Source organism: Haliotis rubra, unplaced genomic scaffold, assembly GCF_003918875.1.
Source record: "Haliotis rubra isolate DU_JTF1 unplaced genomic scaffold, ASM391887v1 Scf324, whole genome shotgun sequence".
NCBI classification, from domain to species: domain Eukaryota; kingdom Metazoa; phylum Mollusca; class Gastropoda; order Lepetellida; family Haliotidae; genus Haliotis; species Haliotis rubra.
This window is the reverse complement of record NW_025766996.1, coordinates 960,796-983,600: the sequence shown is the minus strand read 5'-3', so window position 1 is coordinate 983,600 and position 22,805 is coordinate 960,796. Positions and strand designations below refer to the sequence as shown.

At 40.4% G+C, this 22,805-nt stretch overlaps 1 protein-coding gene across 13 annotated transcripts in view; it reads right to left on the bottom strand.

The window, feature by feature from the left end:
• Positions 1-22,805, bottom strand: part of LOC124283883 (phosphatidylinositol 4-phosphate 5-kinase type-1 alpha-like) — a 76,071-nt gene that overhangs the window by 33,543 nt on the left and 19,723 nt on the right. For 10 of the 13 annotated variants that reach the window (XM_046719914.1, XM_046719918.1, XM_046719917.1 and 7 more), the window contains exons 3-16: positions 22,070-22,189; positions 20,810-20,940; positions 20,022-20,139; positions 18,928-19,080; positions 16,523-16,582; positions 15,624-15,863; positions 14,106-14,183; positions 12,893-12,992; positions 9,118-9,226; positions 8,519-8,651; positions 7,764-7,851; positions 6,243-6,389; positions 5,056-5,215; positions 3,599-3,610 (exon numbers count right to left, since the gene is read on the bottom strand). In XM_046719914.1, coding sequence (XP_046575870.1) covers positions 3,599-3,610; positions 5,056-5,215; positions 6,243-6,389; positions 7,764-7,851; positions 8,519-8,651; positions 9,118-9,226; positions 12,893-12,992; positions 14,106-14,183; positions 15,624-15,863; positions 16,523-16,582; positions 18,928-19,080; positions 20,022-20,139; positions 20,810-20,940; positions 22,070-22,189 — 1,649 coding nt within the window. The remainder of the gene's footprint in view (positions 1-3,598; positions 3,611-5,055; positions 5,216-6,242; positions 6,390-7,763; positions 7,852-8,518; positions 8,652-9,117; positions 9,227-12,892; positions 12,993-14,105; positions 14,184-15,623; positions 15,864-16,522; positions 16,583-18,927; positions 19,081-20,021; positions 20,140-20,809; positions 20,941-22,069; positions 22,190-22,805) is intronic. The other 3 variants (XM_046719910.1, XM_046719915.1, XM_046719912.1) reach the window with 3 other exon arrangements.

Genomic DNA, 22,805 nt, shown 5'->3' with positions numbered 1-22,805 from the left:
TTGTAATGATATCCCATATTAAAATATAAACATTCTGTTTACAATCACTATTCTAATGACATTGAAACTAACACATATTAAAGCATAATCATTATGAAATGGGAAGCATCCATGATCATTGATTTCATGCAAATTGATGGACTCCCAATTTTGGAAATGGACTCTCAAAAAAATATGCCCCAAATCCCCAGGACTCCCAGTTTTGAAAAATATGCCCTGATGTGGGGAGTCCCCAGGACTCCCAGTTTTGAATGGATGCTTCGACCACAAAACCCTATAATAGTTGGACATATTTGAGTAAGAGAGTAAATTATCATGACACAACATGGCATCACGATATGCTTCTACAGATCCATGAAATATCACATGACAGTACTAACACCTTTACAGATATCAGGCCTACCAAAGATAACTTTCCCACTGTGCAGAAAAACACTGAATAGTCCACATTAATCGTGGAAATAGCAACATAAACATAAAACCTCGCTACTGGAACCGTAAAAACAGTAACTTTAAATCTCTAAAACTGGATAAAAATACGAGTGAGTGAATGAGTATGGTTTTACGCCGCTTTTAGCAATATTGCAGCAATATCACGGCGGGGCACACCAGAAATGGGCTTCACACATTGTACCCATGTGGGGAATCGAACCCGGGTCTTCGGCGTGACGAGTGAACGCTTTAACCACTAGGGTACCCCACCGCCCCCTATATAAAAATACTAAGAGCCTGCAACTTCGATTTTGGAAGAGAAAGTCTCGATCGCATTTCCACGATTAATGTTGACTTTTCTGTGTTTTTCTGCACAGTGGGAAAGTTTTCTTTGGTAGGCCTGGATATCAGTTTTGTAATTGGTTGATGAGGAACTTCTATATGTAAATGAAACATGCTCTAATAACTCTGGCTCATTTCACAAAGCAATTGCAATGCTATGATTGTCAGAAGTGCATTTAATATGGGATTTACTAGATGTTTCAGCACTACAATGCTTCCTGATATGGGACCAAGGGATATTGAAAGTACAAGTAAGAAAGAACAAGACAGGTTTCACACAAGAAAGTAATACAAGTAAACAATTTACAATGAGGCATCTATGATATTCTAACTTGAAAACAAAGACTGAACTCAACTCTAGATTTCCACAACTGAGCATGGGAATATTACTTTACACCAGACAGATCCATTAAAGCTCTGTCCAACCAGCATGGGAATATTACTTTACACCAGACAGATCCATTAAAGCTCTGTCCAACCAGCATGGGAATATTACTTTACACCAGACAGATCCATTAAAGCTCTGTCCAACCAGCATGGGAATATTACTTTACACCAGACAGATCCATTAAAGCTCTGTCCAACCAACAGATCCATTAAAGCTCTGTCCAACCTGCATGTAAATATTACTTTACACCAGACAGATCCATTAAAGCTCTGTCCAACCTGCATGTAAATATTACTTTACACCAGACAGATCCATTAAAGCTCTGTCCAACCAGCATGGGAATATTACTTTACACCAGACAGATCCATTAAAGCTCTGTCCAACCAGCATGTGAATAATACTTTACACCAGACAGATCCATTAAAGCTCTGTCCAACCAGCATGTAAATAATACTTTACACCAGACAGATCCATTAAAGCTCTGTCCAACCAGCATGTGAATAATACTTTACACCAGACAGATCCATTAAAGCTCTGTCCAACCAGCATGTGAATAATACTTTACACCAGACAGATCCATTAAAGCTCTGTCCAACCAGCATGTAAATATTCAAAATGAGGATGGGAAACCAGTGGTTGATGTCATGAGCAACAATGCATGTTGTAAGGTCACTGTGACACACAGTCAACCTTGTTACCGATGGTAACCACCAGTTCTCATTAGGTTTAATAGGGTGCTGGAGACTGCCCTTGAATCTGCAAATGGGTTCTTCATTATTCATCAAACTCTTACTCCACAAACAATATTTACATCTAAACAAACCCTTGAGAAATGAACAACAGCACAACATCAATGCAGAAACTAAGGGGGCTGACCAATGTGATATTCTGTGTCCCATTTCACAAAGTGACTGTGATCGCCAAGATGATCGTAACTCCTACATAGGCTTACATGTGTGTATGTGTTGGTTGTTAAACGCCGCACTTAGCTATTTCCCAGCTATATGGCGGCGGTCTGTAAATAATTAAATCTGGACCAGACAATCCAGTGATCAACACCATGAGCATTGATGTATGCAATTGGGATGTGATGACATGTGTCAACCATGTCAGCGATCCTGACCACCCGATCCTCTTACGACAAGCATGGGTTGCCAAAGACCAATTCTAATCCTGGTCTTCATAGGCTTACAACAGTTATAGAGCTGAGATCATTTTGTGAAATGGGGCCTTGACCCTTCTGAAGACGAAGAATTTTATTTTTTCCACAAACGCTTTTGCAAGACAAAGAGCATATCCACTAACACATAGTATTTTTTAACTGTGGTGAGCAAATTTATTACTTGTCTTTTCCATCTTTTATGGATCAAATATCTATTTCCAAAAATTCCCAGGTTCCAGCCTGATTATTCAAAGGATAGTAATTAAATACAGAACATGAGAATTCACAGATCGAAAATGAAAAACAGTACCATACAAACTGCATGTCAGCACAATTGTCACTGACAGACTGGTTCTGTTGATTTGCTAAGGAACGAATTGGTGAAACCGAATTACGGAATTTCCCTGAATGGACCCTTTGAAGAATAGTTATGAAGTTCGTGCAAGAGTCATTTCTATGCAAACAGACTCAAAGACATGACATCCATGCTGAAGGTTGCTACTGTAACATGAAGATGAATTATGTTCATCTTATATACTGACCTGCAAAAGAAACGCATCACACCATTTCCTTCATATCAAGACAAATTTTCATGTGATCTAATGGTCTATATTAACTGGTAAAAGTCTTGAGCTGATGACTTGAAAGAAATAATTTTGAACATATAGACATTGACATTATTTCTCACATTGACCTGGCGCTTTGTCCAGCACTTCTAATGACTTACCACTTCTGATGTCTAATAAATTATCATTGACGCCATTTTTTAAATTTGTTGGGCAAATACCACAGTGATTTCTATGGTGACAAATAGTACTAGGACTGACTGACTGAGTTTAGTTTTACGCCGCTTTTAGCAATATTCCAGCAATATCACGGCGGGGGACACCAGAAATGGACTTCACACATTGTGCCCATGTGGGGAATCGAACCCGGGTCTTCGGGGTGACGAGCCAACGCTTTAACCACTAGGCTACCCCACCGCCCCAATAGTACTAGGAGATTCGAGAATTTTTTCAACATTCTATGAAACATTCTTACATAAATTTCGCAACTTCAAAACCTATCTTTGGAATATCAATGATCACAAACTGTCCATGTAATGGAAGCCATCAGAAACAATAACTTAAAATATTCACATTTGGGCCATCATAAATCAAATTAACGTTATATTGTTCAATACTCTTGACATATTTCTATACGATGCGTTATTTTGCAGGTCAGTATATGTATGTACTAAACACGGCAGTCATGCAAGCAACATATGACCATACCTGTACCACGGCCTGTTGACAAACAAACAACGACAAATAAGTCACACTGCCAACAATAAATAGCGACAATAATACCAAGAGAAGCTCTGCAATATAATCAAAGCAGAGCAAAAAGTGACAAAACCCCTAATAGAGTGCGCATAAGACCAGAAACTCTTTAACAGTCACAGTAATGTCTTGTTCAAGTGGCTTTTGCGAGTCATTAACTGTGTTGAAGTGAATGAGTGAATTTAGTTTTACGCCGCACTCAGCAATATTCCAGCTATATGGCGGCGGTCTGTAAATAATCGAGTCTGGACCAGACAATCCAGTGATCAATGTACATAACAGTATTCAGACAGGACCAGCTTTGAAATTCATGTTTTATAGACAGATAACTGATACAGTACTAAGGCCAGACCAATTTTATTTCTTGTTTTACTCATTTTTGTCCTCAGAAAACCTAAAGGCAGGAGGGAAAAAAAATAAAAAATTAAAACCACCAGTCAAAGTTATATTCCTTTTAAATACCAAAAGTATTTTATTTTTGGCAACTTATGAAGTGTATATGGGGCAAAAAACAATCAAAAAAATGTTTTGGGGTAAGTATACATTTTTGGCCAATATAAACATGAAGATTTTATTTTTTGAGCGGGCAAAATTAATTTAATTTTTTTTCTTATTCTTGAAAAAATATGACCAGAGGATCCGTAAAACAAGAAATAAAATTGGTCTGGTCTAAAAAAACCTCTTCTGTTTTTGATATATGTTTATAGTTTTCAAAAATACATCTTCCATTCCTGTTGCCAAGGCAACTTAAAAGCTGTTGCGGTGAAAATCAGCACAACATGGAGACAAGAAGCGTGCACCACCAACACAGTATGAACTCAGAGCAAAACATGCATATGAGCCTTGTATTTTGGTGAGTGAGTGAGTTTAATTTCTCTTAGCAATATTCCAGCTGGACCAGACAATCCAGTGATCAACAGCATGAGCATCAATGTACGCAATTGGGATACGATGACACTTGTCAAACAAGTCAGCGAGTGACCACCCGATCCCGTTAGTCGCTGTTCGACAAGCATGGGTTGCAGAAGATCGATAACCCGGATCTTCACGGGTATGTGTATATTGGTAATGAGACTTTATGGATGATATGTGGTGAAACATCGTGTTTAACATTAAATTACAAAAGAATCGTCAACAATACCCAGGCTTATCAGTGGTCAGAACATATAGTCAATGGCTGTTATAGATGGAGATAATTTTTAGTGCTTTTACTATTTACTCCATTATTTCTTGTATTTAATCCATTATTTCTTGGACAAATTATTCCCCATAGTTAAAAATACTTATTTCTGTGACAACTACTGCATCCCAGTGACAAACTCTTTACCCCAGTTAAATCCTGTATCATAGTCTTTAGTCCATGAGACAAATGTGATTCTATGACCCGATAACAAACAGGAGAAACCAACCTTCGGCCATCCCCGCTTCCATCATTATTGGGCGAGCGCGAGTCCGAGTATCGTGAGGTATTTGATGAGTTTTGATTGGTGACAGGTGAGAAGTGACCTCGAGGCGGCGTTGAAGTGTCCGGCAGAAGGTCCGGCCGCCCACTTATGCCAGACTGTGGAGCTGGAACAGGATAGGATCACAGAACGCTTGAACGCTTTATTTGATTGGGGAAATGATTTGATGTAGTCAATGTCAGAAGTGAATCAGGAAGCGAGGGTGTACAACCACACACGGATTACTACACACCATATTCCCTGAAGGATAAGCCTACTGTATATTTATTTATTTCACAGTGTTTATCATTTGCCAATTATATATAGAAAACTGAAACTGACCTTTTATCATTGACCTTTTATCATTTTCTTTGCATTCTTAGCACTTGAATGATCTTCAACAGTTTACTGTGCAATTGATGCATTAAAAATATGGTCCCTAATATAAATAGATTAATAAATAAATGAATGAAAGAATAAATGTTTGAATGAATGATTGAATGAATAAATCTCCCTTGAAATCTTTCTTGTGATTACATAAACTTTGTTAACTTTGTCTAACCATACATAAATATCAGTGATACTATGCCTATATGTTTGCATAAATTTATGCCATATGAAATGATAAGTGTTTAACAATTAGTTTGTGCAGGTGGGGGAAGGGAGAAAACAAGTATGCTTTTACCACAGAATTTCCAACAGAATAATGAACCCATTTTAGCTGCTGAATAAACCAGGGACACACTTGTGCACCTCACTCACGGTGGTCATCTGAGCAACTGACATGTGAGGTGAGGTGAAATTGAGATTTTACGTCGTGCTTGAGAATATTTCGCTCATATGACGACGTGCATGCGTGTGTATGTGTAGGTGCGGCTGCTTGTACTAGTCCAGACTGAAGCTGGTTTTATAGTGCTAGCCCACTGAGATACCATGCCGCAGTGAAGCATGAATACCCCACTCAGACACATTATACTGACTCCGAGCCGACCAGTCCTTGTTGTACCCATTAGTGCCGAGCGCCAGGGAGGGACCAACAAGTACCATATTTTAACGTCTTTTGGTATGACGTGGTCGGGGATCGAACCACTACACCACGGAGGCGGTCAACTGACATGTGAAATCTTGAGACCTGGGTATGCATGAGTACTGACCAGTTTCGTCTGAGAAGCTGATGGTCCTCTGTGTTTTCTCGATCAGCCTTCTGTCATACGGGCCTGGTTCTGGCTGTTCAGGTATTGTTGTCTGTGCTCGAGCTCGACCTGCCTGGCCTTTCTTCTTGGAGGGAGAATGCTTGAGAGCTGTAAATCAATTTCACTGACGTTATTCCAGGTTTACATCAACAGAACAACTATATGAAAGATGCTTTCAAGTAATCTAGTGATATTTTCAGACTGTGTCTATGGTGCAATGGATGATACTTGTTTCATTGCCTGGCACACAGTGAGTGAGTGAATTTAGTGTTACGCCGCTTTTAGCAACATTCCTGCAATATCACTGCAGGGAACACCAGAAATGGGCTTCACACACTGTACCCATGTGGGGAATCAAACTTGTGTCATTCGGTGTGACGAACGATGCTTTAACGCTTTAACCACTAGGCTACACACTATCGATCCGGACCATACACAGCACTCGGACCATGGACCATAATTATGATTTAAAATAATTATGGATAGATATGATGGGTATAAAGGGACTAAAGAGACAATCCCAGCCTAATTTTGTGCAAACACTTTATAATTTTGATAGGATGGCTTGGATAAGAAACCACAGAAAATCTTCCTTAACCATTCTGTTGGCCGGAAATGGAGCGAGTGACTATCAATGGCTGGTTACGTGGAAGACCCACAGTGGGGATGTGTTTGGGAACATAAAAACACGGAACGTTTTTCAGGGAGCGAGCACAAAACTGCTAATATTAGGAGTGAGTGAGTGAATATGGTATTACGCTGCTTTTAGTAATATTCCAGCAATATCACGGCGGGGGACACCAGAAATGGGCTTCACACATTGTACCCATGTGGGGAATCGATCCCGGGTCTTCGGTGTGACGAGCGAATGCTTTAACCACTAGGCTACCCCACTGCCCCCAGTGCCATTAAGAGTGAGTGAGTGAGTTAATATTTAACGTCACATCGGCAATATTTCAGCCATATCGTGACGAGAACATTTGACATTGAAATGGAATATATATATTATAAAAACCTGCCGACAAAGGACAGTAAAACAACTAGAATATCACAGATATACAAGAAAACAAGTAATTAAATCTAAAACATTTTAACTATAGGGGACAACACAATATAAAATAGGCTATAGATCGCCAACAACTGAAGGTAGATCACCATACTAGGGTCCATGGGGACTTACAGTACATTTGCTACCTGCATGGACTCTAGCTGGATTTACACCATCCCTTCAGCGGCTGGCGATTGTAGGAAAGTTTAGCCGAATTTTAAAGGAACAAATATACTGCGTTTAAAAATCGGGTAAGCAAAAATTTAACTTTGAAAGTTTTGGGACTTATGCACCCTCTCAGCAGTGCCATTAAGAGCAAGCAGTGGCACATACAGATGTGTTGTGATATATGTGCAATAATCCTGATCTTAAACCCCTTCAAGCCTCACCTCAAGATACTGAACACAGTTAACTGTGAAAATAATCATACTTACGGGTTGGAATTTTCCGGAATACACGATTTGCGAAAAATGACAGAAATCTGTTGGCGTAGTAGCCTGGTCGATGAACAGATATGGTGTCCTGAAATTATGAACATGTGTAAGCATCTTTTACTGGCAATGTGGTATCTGGATGCTTCTGACATTATAAATCTGTGGATTTCCCATACATTTAAAACTAAGTATCTTGGGAACATATGTTATATTTGGGATTCCAATTTCTTAGTAAAGTACAGATTCTAGTACTTTTGTTGAGTTGTGTCCCATCCGTGATTCGAACCCACTTTTCTTAGAAAGTGTAATCCCAAATATAACATATGTTACAGCTGACCACTCTCTAAATGGCATTGTGTAATCGTAAGTATCTTGGGATGGAAAATTGGAAAAAATCACAATATTGTTGAAATTGTCCTGTCTCCACTTTACTTCTTTCTCAGGAGCTGGGAAATTGTAATTTCACATTATGGGACTTTTACTGTCATTGGCATACTGTTCAAATTTGTATGTCTCTATTTTCATAAATATTGAGGAACTGAGAAATTGTAAATTCATTTTGGTTTTTTTCCTGGAATTAGCTGCAGACTTGGGCCAAAGATGGGCCTTAGAGCAGGTTTAAATATATCCTTCCACCCACTATCATAGGGCAAGCACAGGTTGCTGGTGGACAAATTGTAATTCCAATTATTTTAAGTTATGTATCATTTTCTACAGAGAAATAGTACCAGTGTTTCAACAGTTATGCTACTTACCCCATCTATAACGATGGCCTTCATGGTATGTTCAAGTTTCTTTTTTAGGCGATAGGACTGCAGAATATCGATGATACCAAGATACAACAATATTCGTTCACCCTTGGAATTTTTGGCTGGGATGCCACCAGGTCTAGAAATCAAGAAGACGCAACAATATATCAGCATATGTGGTGTTTAAGTTCCACACTAGTCGTCATTACAAGAGATCAGCAGGTACAGAAGCTCACCTATTTGAGTGCTTTGGTAAATATTTAGCGTCACATCAGCATTATTTCAGCCATATAGTGATGAGAATTTATATAATGATAAGAGATACACTAAAACTACAAATACCTGTCATCAATGGACAGCAATATAACAATTATCACTGAGTCTGCTACTAGCTGGGTTATGGTATCATTTGCAATTTAATTACGGTAACAATGTGATGATCATGATACACATTAGTGAGTGAGTAGGTTTTACTCTGCAATAGCAATATTCCAGCAACATCATGGTGGAGGACACCAGAAATCTACAAGATGAGAACATGATAAACCTAATAATGGGATTACTTGGTTTAAAGAGTTCATTAATAAATTTGGCAAAATACTTACGGAACATCTTCATCTTCGATATCATCTGTTTCTGCATTCAGACGGATTGCCTCCATGGCTGTGGAATACTGTGCAATCTTCGTTTTGAAAGACTTGCCTCGTTGGAGAGCTGGAAAAGGAGGTATTGTCATATATTCCTGGGAAGGAACACACAGAAGGAGAAACTAGGAATGAGCTGACTGCACCATCATACATCTTGTTCTGTCTGTTGTTTAACGCAGCATTCAGCAATATTCCAGTGAGGTGAGGTGAGGTGAAACTGGGTTTTACGTCGTGCTTGAGAATATTTCACTCATATGACGACGTGCATGCGTGTGTATGTGTATGTGCGGCTGCTTGTACTAGCCCAGACTTAAGCTGGTTTTATAGTGCTAGCCCACTGAGATACCATGCCGCAGTGAAGCATGAATACCCCACTCAGACACATTATACTGACTCCGAGTCGACCAGTCCTTGTTGTACCCATTAGTGCCGAGCGCCAGGCAGGGACCAACAAGTACCATATTTTAACGTCTTTTGGTATGACGCGGTCGGGGATCGAACCCACGACCTTCCGCTCTCCGGGCGGAGGCTGTAACCACTACACCACGGAGGCGGTCAGCAATATTCCAGTTCTATGATGGCAGTGATCAGCAGCATCATCAGCATCAATCTATGACGTCGTGTCAACCAATCAGCGAGTCAGACCACCCGATCATGTTTGTCGCCTCTTACAACAAGCATGGGTTGCTGAAGACGAATTCTAACTCGGATCTGTCTTGTTCATGGCCTATTTCAGACTACTGTCAGTGATTGAAATAAAGGTGGATCCCTATTCTGCTAAGTGCTATTAGGGAGGTCAGATATCGGTCCCATTTTCAAAAATAACACCCAAATACAAGTAAAGCCTTTCATGAATATTCTAGTAATCACACATAATGAAACAATGTCATAAAAGAATACCGTTCATTTACAAAATACACAAGAGCATCTAGTCTGTCGTACAGACCCTGAAGCAAATATATCCAAGAAAGCCCAGGCTAGAAAATGTGGCAAGTCTAGATTTCCTCAGCTTGAAGAAAGTATCTGGGCTCCTTTTCATTTTATATATATATATTTTTTATTATGAACTTTTTTTCAGTAAATTTAACCAAATGTTCATTTCAGAGACTAGTTGTTAGTCTAAAGAGCATCCTACCAGCCCTAATTAGTGCTGCAACTGTTGTTATTTCATGTGAAAGGACAAGGTTAGTGAGTGAGTGAGGGGATCGAACCCGCGACCTTCCGCTCTCCAGGCAGACGCTCTAACCACTACACCACGGAGGCGGTACACATGGTCAGAACTAAGACAGTCAGAGTGACCATATCATACATTTACATTATATTGAGGCCAATATGACAAACGGACGGGTGAACATTACAAGTTTACAAGAGCTGGCATCTTTGATTAGTTAGCCAAACACTGAAAGGTGACTATGATCATACATCAACTAGATACAGAGGTAAGTCTATACAGGGCTCGATTTAGTGCTTTGTTACTTGCACTGGTGCAACCCAATATTACAAAGTGCAACCTAGTTATTAGTCCAACTTGCACCAGGTGCAAGCCAATTTTTGAGTGGGTAAACTTCTGAATAAAACATCTAAATAATTCAATAGCATATTTCTGATATTACATATTGCAATAAAAACAGTGCAACTGGAATTTGACTGGTGCAACTAGGTTTTTATCTTAGGTTGCACCTGGTGCAAGTGGGTTAACATCTCTCAAATCAAGCCCAGCTATAGGATAAAACACTATTGAGTAGAGTTTCGATGAACATTGCTGGGTTTTGTTCACAAGGATCTGATGAAGTGCGGATATTTCTAAAAGGGGTTAAAGGTCTAAATGATCAACAGCAACTTGTCTGTATATTATTTGTGCTCGGGAATTCCCAGTTACTTTCCCAGGAATGAGGAATTCCCTAAAATGTTTACATCATTTAATACATAGTCCTGTTAAAGATAGGTGAACATCAAAATGTATCATTCCTACACTGAGCGACTACAGACTCAAGAGTGAACACTCAATATTAATCTCAACTCCCTGGGTAGTATACAACTAAGACTATTCAAACATTCAACTGTTAACTCATCAAAACTAGACCCAAATCAAGAATAACAAGTCTCCACTACAACTGTTACTGTTAGTAGGCTGGATGAGAAAGAATTAGAGAACATGGTTAGTAAACTACAAAAGAACACCCAAACAATGAAAGCAATGATTACACCCTTACATCTTAAAGTGAGTGAGTTTAGTTTTACGCCACACTCAGCAATATTCCAGCTATATGGCGGCGGTCTGTAAATAATCGAGTCTGGACCAGACAATCCAGTGATCAACAGCATGAGCATCGATCAGCTCAATTGGGAACCGATGACATGTGTCAACCAAGCCTGTGAGCCTGACCACCCGATCCTGTTAGTCGCCTCTTACGACAAGCATGGGTTACTGAAGACCAATTCTAACCTGGACCTGACATCATAAACATCAAGCCAGGGCTCGACATTCATGCTATCCCACTGGCCCGGGTCTAGTAAAATGTTGACAGGACCAGTGCAACTTTGAAAAGTGCTATCCCACGGTCTAGTAGATATTTAAAACAATGAGTGAACACGACAACGTGTAAATGTAAGTTTAGCCTATGTTAGTTCTTTGTCATTTTTAAGATAAAATTCTACAAAGTAAGAGCAAATTTGAATTTGACATCAGCAGGACGAGTAAGAATCTGTAAGGACCAGCGATTTTTAAAAGTTACTGGTCCTGTGGTCTTGTTGGGAATTTGGGTGAATGTCAAGCGTTGCAAACCAGACAGTAAGAAAAAACAAATCAGACATATCTGACCATTATTGTCAGACAATTGTTTTCATTCTATAAACATGATGTTATTGCTTTCATTGTAATTATTGTTAGGTACAGAGACATTCCAATGGCACAGACTCCCTTCTCAGACTTTCGATTAGAATTTTTGTACAGCTTATTTATATCTATTGCAGCAAAATCTTGCATACCAATTTGTTTCCATGTCCTCAGTGTCAAACTGTGGGCATCAATTTTCACCGAGATAGCAACCCCCAGCCAACCAGACCATTAACGGCAAATACCTGACAGGGTAACAACATGTACCATCTATAATTATTTAGGTAAGCCGTGGCCAGGGACACCAGAGTGAGTGAATATGTTTTTATTCTGCTTTTAGCACTATAACAGCAATTTCTTGACATGGGACACCCAAAAAATGAGTGAGTGAGGAAGTATGGTTTTACACCGCTTTTAGCAATATTCCAGCAGTATCACAGCGGGGGACACCAGAAATGGCCTTCATACAATGTGCCCATGTGGGAATCGAAACCGGGTCTTCGGCGTGACAAGCGGTCGCTTTAACCATTAGGCTACTACACTGCCCCCAAAAATGGGATTTATACATTTGACCATGTGGATAATCAAACAAGGGTCTTCGGAACAAGCCGAATACTTTAACCACAAGGCTACGTCACCACTCCAGGGACACCTGAGTAAGTGAGTTTTGTTTTATGCCGCTTTTAGCAATATTCCAGCAATATCACGACAGTAGGCACACCAGAAATGTACCCACGTTAAGAATCAAACCCAGGCTTGAACCACACAGCTACCCCACCACCCCAGGGACACCTAAGATGAGCCTGTACATAATATAGGGTGACACATTGCCAGTGGAATGTCTGCAGTCAGAGAAGGAATTAAATCTGTTTCCCAACCACCACAGATTAGTCCTACATTTACCACCACCACTAGGTGCCGTGCTGCTAGTACCGTCGCTCAGGGCGCTGGGCGTGTCAGGAGGCGCCGACCCACTCTCCGCTCGGGACTGAATACCCTGAAACACATAATACAGGAAATGCTCATTTTACCCTGAAACGCATCATGGGAAACGCTCATATTACCCTGAAACGCATCATGGGAAATGTTCATATTACCCTGAAACACTCATATTACCCTGAAACACATCATGGGAAATGTTCATATTACCCTGAAACACTCATATTACCCTGAAACGCATCATGGGAAATGCTCATATCATGGGAAATGCTCATATTTATCATGGGAAACGCTCATATTACCCTGAAACACATCATGGGAAATGTTCATATTACCCTGAAACTCATCATGGGAAATGCTCATATTACCCTGAAACTCATCATGGGAAATGTTCATATTACCCTGAAACACTCATATTACCCTGAAACTCATCATGGGAATCATATTACCCTGAAACTCATCATGGGAAATGTTCATATTACCCTGAAACACTCATATTACCCTGAAACTCATCATGGGAAACACTCATATTACCCTGAAACACATCATGGGAAATGTTCATATTACCCTGAAACTCATCATGGGAAATGTTCATATTACCCTGAAAACACTCATGGGAAATGTTCATATTACCCTGAAACGCATCATGGGAAACTCATCATGGGAAATGCATATTCATATTACCCTGAAACACATCATGGAATGTTCATATTACGCTCATATTACCCTGAAACACTTATATTACCCTGAAACACTCATATTACCCTGAAACACATCATGGGAAACGTTCATATTACCCTGAAACACATCATGAAACGCTCATATTACCCTGAAACACATCATATTGGAAACGCTCATATTATTACCCTGAAACACTCATATTACCCTGAAACACATCATGGGAAATGCTCATATTACCCTGAAACACATCATGGGGATCATACGCTCATATTACTCCTCATATTACCCTGAAACACATCATGGGAAATAGTCATTTTACCCTAAACACCATCATGGGAAACCCTTGTTTTACCCTGAAGTGCATCATGGGAAGTGCGAGCCTGACCACGTCCGATCCCGTTAGTCGCCTCTTACGACAAGCATGGGTTACTGAAAATCAGTTCTAACCCGGATCTTCACGGGTATATTATTTTGAAGAACATTGTCTTACCTTTTCTCGTAAGGACAAATCCAGATTATGCACCCCAACCAATAAACTGTAGTCCATGATCTTAAAGCTCTCAAGTACCTGGAACAAATCAAAGAAAACAAGTTAGTTTGGATAAAATTCGCTAACTCTTACAGCTGGATAAAGGACACCTCTGTACAAGATTGGGGTTGTAGTTGGCACTATTAAAGCTGTATCACACCAATTCGTAAATAATCCAGTTTTAACAGGACAAATCAACAGTAATTAGCATAACTATTAAAGCTTGAGTGAGTGAGCATGGTTTTACGCCGCTTTTAGCAATATTCCAGCAATATCAGGCAGGGGACACCTGAAATGGGCTTCACACATTGTACCCATGTGGGGAATCGAACCCAGGTCTTCAGCGTGACGAGCAAACGATTTAACCACTGGGCTACCCCACCGGCCATTTAAGCTGGACAAAGGACTAGGGCTGGTTATAGAAATAGATCATAGAATGAGTGAGTTTAATTTTATGCTGCACTCAGGAATATTCCAGCTATATGGCGGCACTCTGTAAATAATCGAGTCTGGACCAGACAATCCAGTGATCAACAGCTTGAGCATCGATCTGCACAATTGGGAACCGATGACATATGTTAACCAAGCCAGCGAGCCTTACTACCTGATCCTGTTAGTCGCCTTTACGACAAGCATGGGTTACTGAAAGCACATTCTAACCCGAATCTTCACGGGTGTAGAACATAGAGATCAATTATAGATAAATATCAGATATGTAACTTTTAGCAAAATGTCTGAAAGAAATGACTCACTAGTGACTGGTGACTTGTTTTTGCATGCATTAATAAAACAGCTTCCTGAACATAATTTAGAAGCAGACAATGAAAAAAGTCCTAAAATTGCATATTTTGTCAGAAAAATAGAACTTTTTTCTATCATAAAAGTCAATGAGGAATATTATTGATAACACAATTTTCATATCGATAATCATTAAGAATTTTTCCCATTGAAGATATTTTCCATTATCTTTCGTTTTAGCCAGCCCTAGAGTTTTGTGATGGGGTTTATGATTGCAATCAATCGATTGATTACCGATGTCCGATTATTGATCTGCATATTGTGACTGATAACCAGAGATGCCAACCCTGAATCTAACGAAAATGGAGTCATGACTGGCTGAAATCCAGGCCTGAGCACCAAAGGTGCGAGTTCGGGCTGAGCGTGTGGTCGGCTCTGCCATTTTGTTTCACTTTCATACGGACTATCACATGCATTCGGAAAAATTTCATCGTCAATAACAAGCAATATACACAATCGACACCCAAAGGACGCTAAGCCTCTGAATGCTTTTACCAGTTTTCACACAAATAAATCACCGGTGACTTATGAAATTGTGTACCGTAAAAATAAATTCAGATTTTTTTCTAAAAATATCGGGATTTTATTAAAGGGAAATCGGAGAGCAGATATTGTATTTGAAAATCGGAGTAACTCCGCCAAAATCGGAGAGGTTGGCATCTCTGGATAATCACACCTCACCCTGCAGTCTCTCTGTAGTGTTTTTATCAAGGCATCGTAGGTTTCTTTTTCCAGTAGAAGCCCCTCTGGATGGAGATCAATGAAGTCCAGGTCCTTGTAGGTGGGGCTTTCTTTCAACCTCTCGTGTTTTGAGGCTTTCCGCTTGTACGTACTGCCTTTCAAGTCGTACTTCTCATGGATTTTGATCGAAGATGGTAAGAGATTGTTCATGACTGTAAATCGAATGTTTTTACCTCCACACTGAAAACAACAAAACAGAAACTTGGAGTCATGAAACATGATTTTGTACTTGGTTTTTACTTCACGACACAGAGTGAGTGAGTGAGCGATTTAGTGAGTGAGTATGGTTTTATGCCCCTTTTAGCAATATTCCAGCAATATCACGGCATAATCAGGGATGTTTGTTTGTTTGTTGTTCAACACTGCACCCGATCCTGTTAGTCACCTACATGGGTTGCTGCAGACCATCTAACCCGGATCTTCACGGGTTGGATAATCACGGATGAGATATGGGATGAAGTGAGTGAGTATGGTTTTACGCCGCTTTTAGCAATATTCCAGCAATATCACGACAGGGGACACCAGATATGGGCTTCACACATTGTACCCATGTGGGGAATCGAACCCTGGTCTTCGGCGTGACAAGCGAACGCTTTGACCACTTGGCTACCCCATCGCCCAGATATGGGATGAACATCATTTATTAATTGTTATCACATTGTGTCACAACCACCATGGATACAGACACAGCAAATCTAAATTACAGCGATGGAAATGTTACATGTACCTTAGGGCCAGTAGAATTTCACTGTACAAGTGGTGTACAGCTATAAATTAACTAAATTTGGGCATTCTTTGTAACTTCCCATCACTGGCTTAATAGTGGTACACATACATACCTGGTAACAGTATAAGCCGTAAAACTTGGGTAACAATGTCCTTGGGTTTTGGCTTATGTTCTGGAAAGAAAGAATATGTGAAATTTAGAGTCTGGACCCAGAACCAACATTGTGTGCAGAATCACGTCAATAAAGTAATGTGGAATGTAACCTCATCAGTGGATGTAAGCCTCACTATGGATGGAAAAATATTATATGAAACTGTGACTACACTGAAGTGTAGTGACTTGTGCATATGCTTTTTACTACGGTTGTGGTCTTGTGCATAGAACCATGCAAAAAACATGGGTGACTGTGTTTGGCAGCTTGGCTCCTGGGAGTGAGTTGAGTTTTATGGTGGCGGTCTGTAAATAATCGAGTCTGGACCAAACAATCCAGCAATGACTCCTGAGAGTTTCTAGGACCTCAATCCTGCTCAACAACGAAGCACACATGACATATGTGGTCTCAACCTAGGCAAGTGAATATCAAAATTGCCTCTGTTCCCTACAGGAGTGAGTGGGTACCTGCTAGGATGAGATGGTCATCTGATTGTTAACGTTTTAATGCCTCACATGCAGCCTGGGTTAACCAGGTAAAAAAAAATGTCTGTGCTTTGTGCAGAATTTGTGCAACTGAGCATCTTTGAGATGGATATTAGGTGTTCTACAAATTATAATATATATCGTACATAAATCAGAAGTTAATTAATGTCAAGATTTTCATGAACATGACAGGCGCGCCACATGACATTTAAACCTGATGATCTCAGAACTCACATGGTCTCGTGACATTGCAACAGTCTGTAACTGAGTGTGAGTGAGAATGGTTTTACGCCGCTTTTAGCAATATTCCAGCAATATCACGGCAGGGGACACCAGAAATGGGCTCAACACATTGTACCCATGACAAGCAAACGCTTTAACCACTAGGTTACCCCACTGCCAAGTCTGTAACTGAGAGTACCACTGAGATGGGTAGATCATGTTAACATTACTTTGAACAGTATTTCAGTGATAATCACAAGCAATGCCATTCAAGGTGAAGCAATTAACATTCATGGAAAGTACACAGCTGATCGGCTGAAGTCCAGTGACATGCTGTTTTAAGTAAATATGTTTGTTGTAGCCAATAATAAGAAATGTTAAATCTGAAATCCAGAACAGAACCAGGCATTTTCTGACAGCTGACTAATCTGTCTACTGGGCCACCTGGCTGACATTGTACAAGACGATCTTTGCTAAGGTGATATTTACTCCCATACTTCAAATCTTTCAGAATACACAAAATGCAGGTAAATCTATCACATGATTATATGTCTTGACCATACCATAAAATCCTACAGCAATCTTAGCGCTAAGGTTATTATGACTCCCATACTTTAACATGGGCTTACGATCATCGTAGCTGCTACGCTAAGGTTATCGTGACTCCAATACTTTAACATGGGCTTACGATCATCAGCTGCTAAGCTGCTACGCTAAGGTTATCATGGGCTACGATCATCCATGCTTTAACATGGTTATCATGACTCATCTTTAACATGCTTACGATCATCGGGCTGCTACGCTAAGGTTATCGTGACTCCAATACTTTAACATTTTACGACATCGCATCTGCTACGCTAAGGTTATCATGACTCCAATACTTTCATGGGCTGCTACGCTAAGGTTATCATGACTCAATGCTTTAACATGGGCTTAAGATCGATCATGAGCTGCGTTACGCTAAGGTTATCATGACTCCCATACTTTAACATGGGCTTACGATCATCGCTACGCTAAGGTTATCGTGACTCCCATACTTTAACATGGGCTTACGATCATCGTAGCTGCTACGCTAAGGTTATCGTGACTCCCATACTTTAACATGGGCTTACGATCATCGTAGCTGCTACGCTAAGGTTATCATGACTCCCATACTTTAACATGGGCTTACGATCATCGTAGCTGCTACGCTAAGGTTATCATGACTCCCATACTTTAACATGGGCTTACGATCATCGTAGCTGCTACCCTAAGGTTATCGTGACTCCCATACTTTAACATGGGCTTACGATCATCGTAGCTCTAAGGTTATCATGACTCCCATACTTTAACATGGGCTTCATCGTAGCTGCTACCCTAAGGATATCGTGACTCCCATACTTTAACATGGGCTTACGATCATCGTTGCTCTAAGGTTATCATGACTCTAATACTTTAACATGGGCTTACACGATCATCGTGACTCCCATACTTTAGCTGCTACGCTAAGGTTATCATGACTCCCATACTTTAACATGGGCTTACTAAGGTTATCACTTACTTTAACATGGGCTACGTATCATCGTTGCTCTAAGGTTATCGTGACTCCAATACTTTAACATGGGCTTACGATCATGGTAGGGCTAAGGTTGTACAACAGCTACCTGATCTTGCACTTACCAGGAAATATCCAGGGAGCAGCTTAGTCAAGAAGTCTGCCTCCTTGTGTTGGACAGTCTTGATGATGAATTCATCGTCCTGGGTGATGTAGAAGATACTGCCACTGGCGCCAGGGTTAGACAACTCTTGAAGCAGTTCATCACACAGCGATAACTGAAAACAGGTCACCAGAACAACTGACAGCCTGACATCAACTAGTGAGTGAGTGAGTTTAGTTTTACACCCCACCCAGCAATATTCCAACTATATGGCGGCTGACATCAACTAAGTAGTCACAACTCATTGGTCAAGAACCCGTGAAGATCCAGGTAAGAATTGGCCACAATATTCCAGCTATATGGTGGTGGTTTGTAGTGAGGGCGTTTAGTTTTATGCAACACTCAGCAATATTCCAGCTATATGGTGGTGGTTTGTAAATAATGGAGTCTGGACCAGTCAATCCGTGATCAACAGCATGAGCATCAATCTGCGTAACTGGGACATGATGACAGGTGTCAACCAAGTCAGCAAGCCAGACCACCTGATCGCATCAGTTGCCTGTTACGACAAGCATGGGTTACTGAAGATAAATTCTAACCCGCATAATAATAATATTAATATTAATATAGGATACTGATATACATACATATCCAGGCAACCTAGTGCTTGCTCAAGGCGCTGATATATATTCCCTCGATCATTGGATGTCAATCTCAATGGCACATTGTATTATTGTGGCTTTCTCATCCTAACGAGGTACCCATTCACAGCTGGGTGGACTGGGACACATAGTCACAGTATTTTGTCCAAGTTCACTGCACATTGCTGTACCTGCAACTAGGTGTTTGCACGTATTCATGTGGCCACCATTTGGTCATATACCAACGGATTCGTGGGTTCTTTTAAGTGCACAGGGATGTGTACTGTACACTAGGGGTTGTGACAACACTGACAGAGTCTGCACACAAAGTTGACTCCAAGGTTTTTACACCTGGTCACAGGTGGGCTCGATCCCGACACCTCAACCTCGCTGGATCACTAGCCGGTGCCTTAGCCAGCTCGCCCACCGCGCCCCATAATACTAAACTCACTCACTCACTAAACTTGTCACTCACCATAAAGTCATCGGGCTGAATATTAAACAGCTCTCGAAAGTATCGGAAGGCGATGGGTGCATATGTCTTGAACCTGAAGTCACTACAGTGGTGAGCTGGTGTTAAGTTGCTTCCCTCACTGAAACCACAAACAAACAAAAGGTAGAAAACAAGGTCTAGGATTACTAACACCTGTACCTGGGTTTTATTCTACACTCTCTGCAAAACATTTTTTGAGTCTACCAGCCTGAACTTTGCTCTAAACCTGTTTTTGTTGTCATATAGAGTATAACCAAGTCGATTATTAGCTGATTATTAGTATTATTAGCTCAGCTGACCAGGCAAAGTTTTAGTTGACTTTGTGCATGGGTGGGTGGGTGATTGGTTGAATACTCTTATTGAAGATAATACTTTCAGAACAGATAACTCTTTCAGAACATTCAAAGTGCAGGTAACTCTTTCAGAATACTCAAAGTGCAGGTAACTCTTTCAGAATACTCAAAGTGCAGGTAACTCTTTCAGAATAATCAAAGTGCAGGTAACTCTTTCAGAATACTCAAAGTGCAGGTAACTCTTTCAGAATAATCAAAGTGCAGGTAACTCTTTCAGAATACTCAAAGTGCAGGTAACTCTTTCAGAATAGCCAAAGTGCAGGTAACTCTTTCAGAATAATTAAAAGTGCAGGTAACTCTTTCAGAACACTCAAAGTGCAGGTAACTCTTTCAGAACACTCAAAGTGCAGGTAAATCTATCTGATGATATAAGTCCTGACCCTGCTGTAAAAAAGTAATGAAATCCTGAGTACATACCTTGGATAAAAGACACTCTCCACGACAGCGAAATCTTGCATGAGAACATCACGTTCAGCTTTTGAACTTAATGCTCCTACACTTTGTCCAATACCCAGTTGGATTGCTGTCATCAACTCCGATGTAGGTTTCTGGAAAAAGAAATGAAATTAGAGGATGAGTAATAATGGCCATACCCTTTAGAAATATAGGTGAGGTTTAGTGTTGTATTTGAGAATATTTTGCTCATATGACGACGTGCATGTGTGTGTATGTGTGGCTGATTGTACCAGCCCAGACTTCAGCTGGTTTTATAGTGCTAGCTCACTGAGATACCATGCCGCAGTGAAGCATGAATACCCCACTCAGACACATTATACTGAATCCGAGCCGACCAGTCCTTGATGTACCCATTAATGCCGAGCGCCAGACAGGGACCAACAAGTACCATATTTTAACGTCATTTGGTATGACGCAGTCGGAGATCGAACCCGTGACGTTCCGCTCTCCGGGTGGACGCTCTAACCACTACACTACGGAAGCAGTCTTTAGAAATATAGAATAGGTTACTTTAACTTATGGCATTTTAAACAGTGTGCCAGCTCTATTACAGCATGTCAGTTTCCACAAGGAAAACTTGAAGTGAAGCAGGACCTAGACCACTTGGGTGATACCTGCAAGTATTGGTGTTGACAAAACTAGAAACATTTCATGGCTTCATGACAGTGTGAAAGAGAAAGGCTGTCTGACTAAGAAATCCCTGCACAGACATTTTTCTTAATCCAGGGTATAAGTGATCAATTGTCCCACTCAAAATTGTATTTCTCTCCCTGGTGTGACACATGGCACTTTATCTAGATCATGTGGACCAATTAGATCTCAACATTTAGACAAGGAGGTCAGTGTTCACGAATAGCGTCTGACCCTCTGACAAATCCGGCAGATTCGCCAACGGTCAGACAGAAGTCTACAACCCGCCGGCCCCAGTGTCTGACTGTATATTTCACAATGACTTTGACTGAAGTTGTTTTATGTGACATGTGACACTTGTTTGCTGTTTATAAATCTTATGTGTGTTAATAATTTCAATGCCAATTATAAGAAATGTTAAATCTGACATGTGTGTTTAACTTTATTCTATGGGTCCTGTGAATTTTCAGAGGGTCAGACAGACATCTTAAACTTACAGGACCCAATGTCCTGTTACTTTGAAACGCCATTCGTGAACACTGGGAGGTATGATCAATCTAAATCTAGGGTGTATGGTGTCTGTATGCATACCTTTTTATATGTCACAATGCCATCTTCGTCCACTCTTCTGTGTCCAATCTTCTTTCCTTTTTCACGGACGGATGTGGACATCGGCGTCCGTGGTCCCATCCCTGTGCCCACTGCATTTGTCTGTGAAAACAGCATGGGCTACCATTATCCATTGTCAGAAAAAGTTACCCTGACTTTCACTGGCCTGATCAAAATATCTGCTGCAGTTTGAAGTGCCACCATTTGGAAATTAAGTATTGGATGATCGACTCATAAATACCATGATATATATCAGGGTTTTTTTTGGTTTCTTCTTAGCTTTTTGTTTTGTTTTGGTTTGGTTTTTGTTGTTGTTGTTGATCAACGTCATGAACACTGATCTATGCAATTGGGTTACGATGACACGTGTCAACCAGTGTTTGCAATACTTTAACTTGCCAGTTGGCCATCAGGGCCTGCCAGCTCTAAAATCTACAGGCCCTGAATGAAATCTGCAGGCCCTTTTTTGTTAAAGTGAAACCAATGAAAACAAAGTAGACTTCACAGTTTCACACTGTTTTTACAAAATTTAATCAGCGAAACCAATGGCTCAGAGGGAAGTGTGTATTTGTTAAAGACTGGTGTTGACCTTCCTGTGCGGAAATACCAGGAAGTGAAACTGTAAGTTATCAAAACATGATGGATCATAGATGATTTCCGAACGTTAAAAAAAAAAATTATGGAAAAGGTTCCAGTTGAAAAAAAGATGACAGATAAT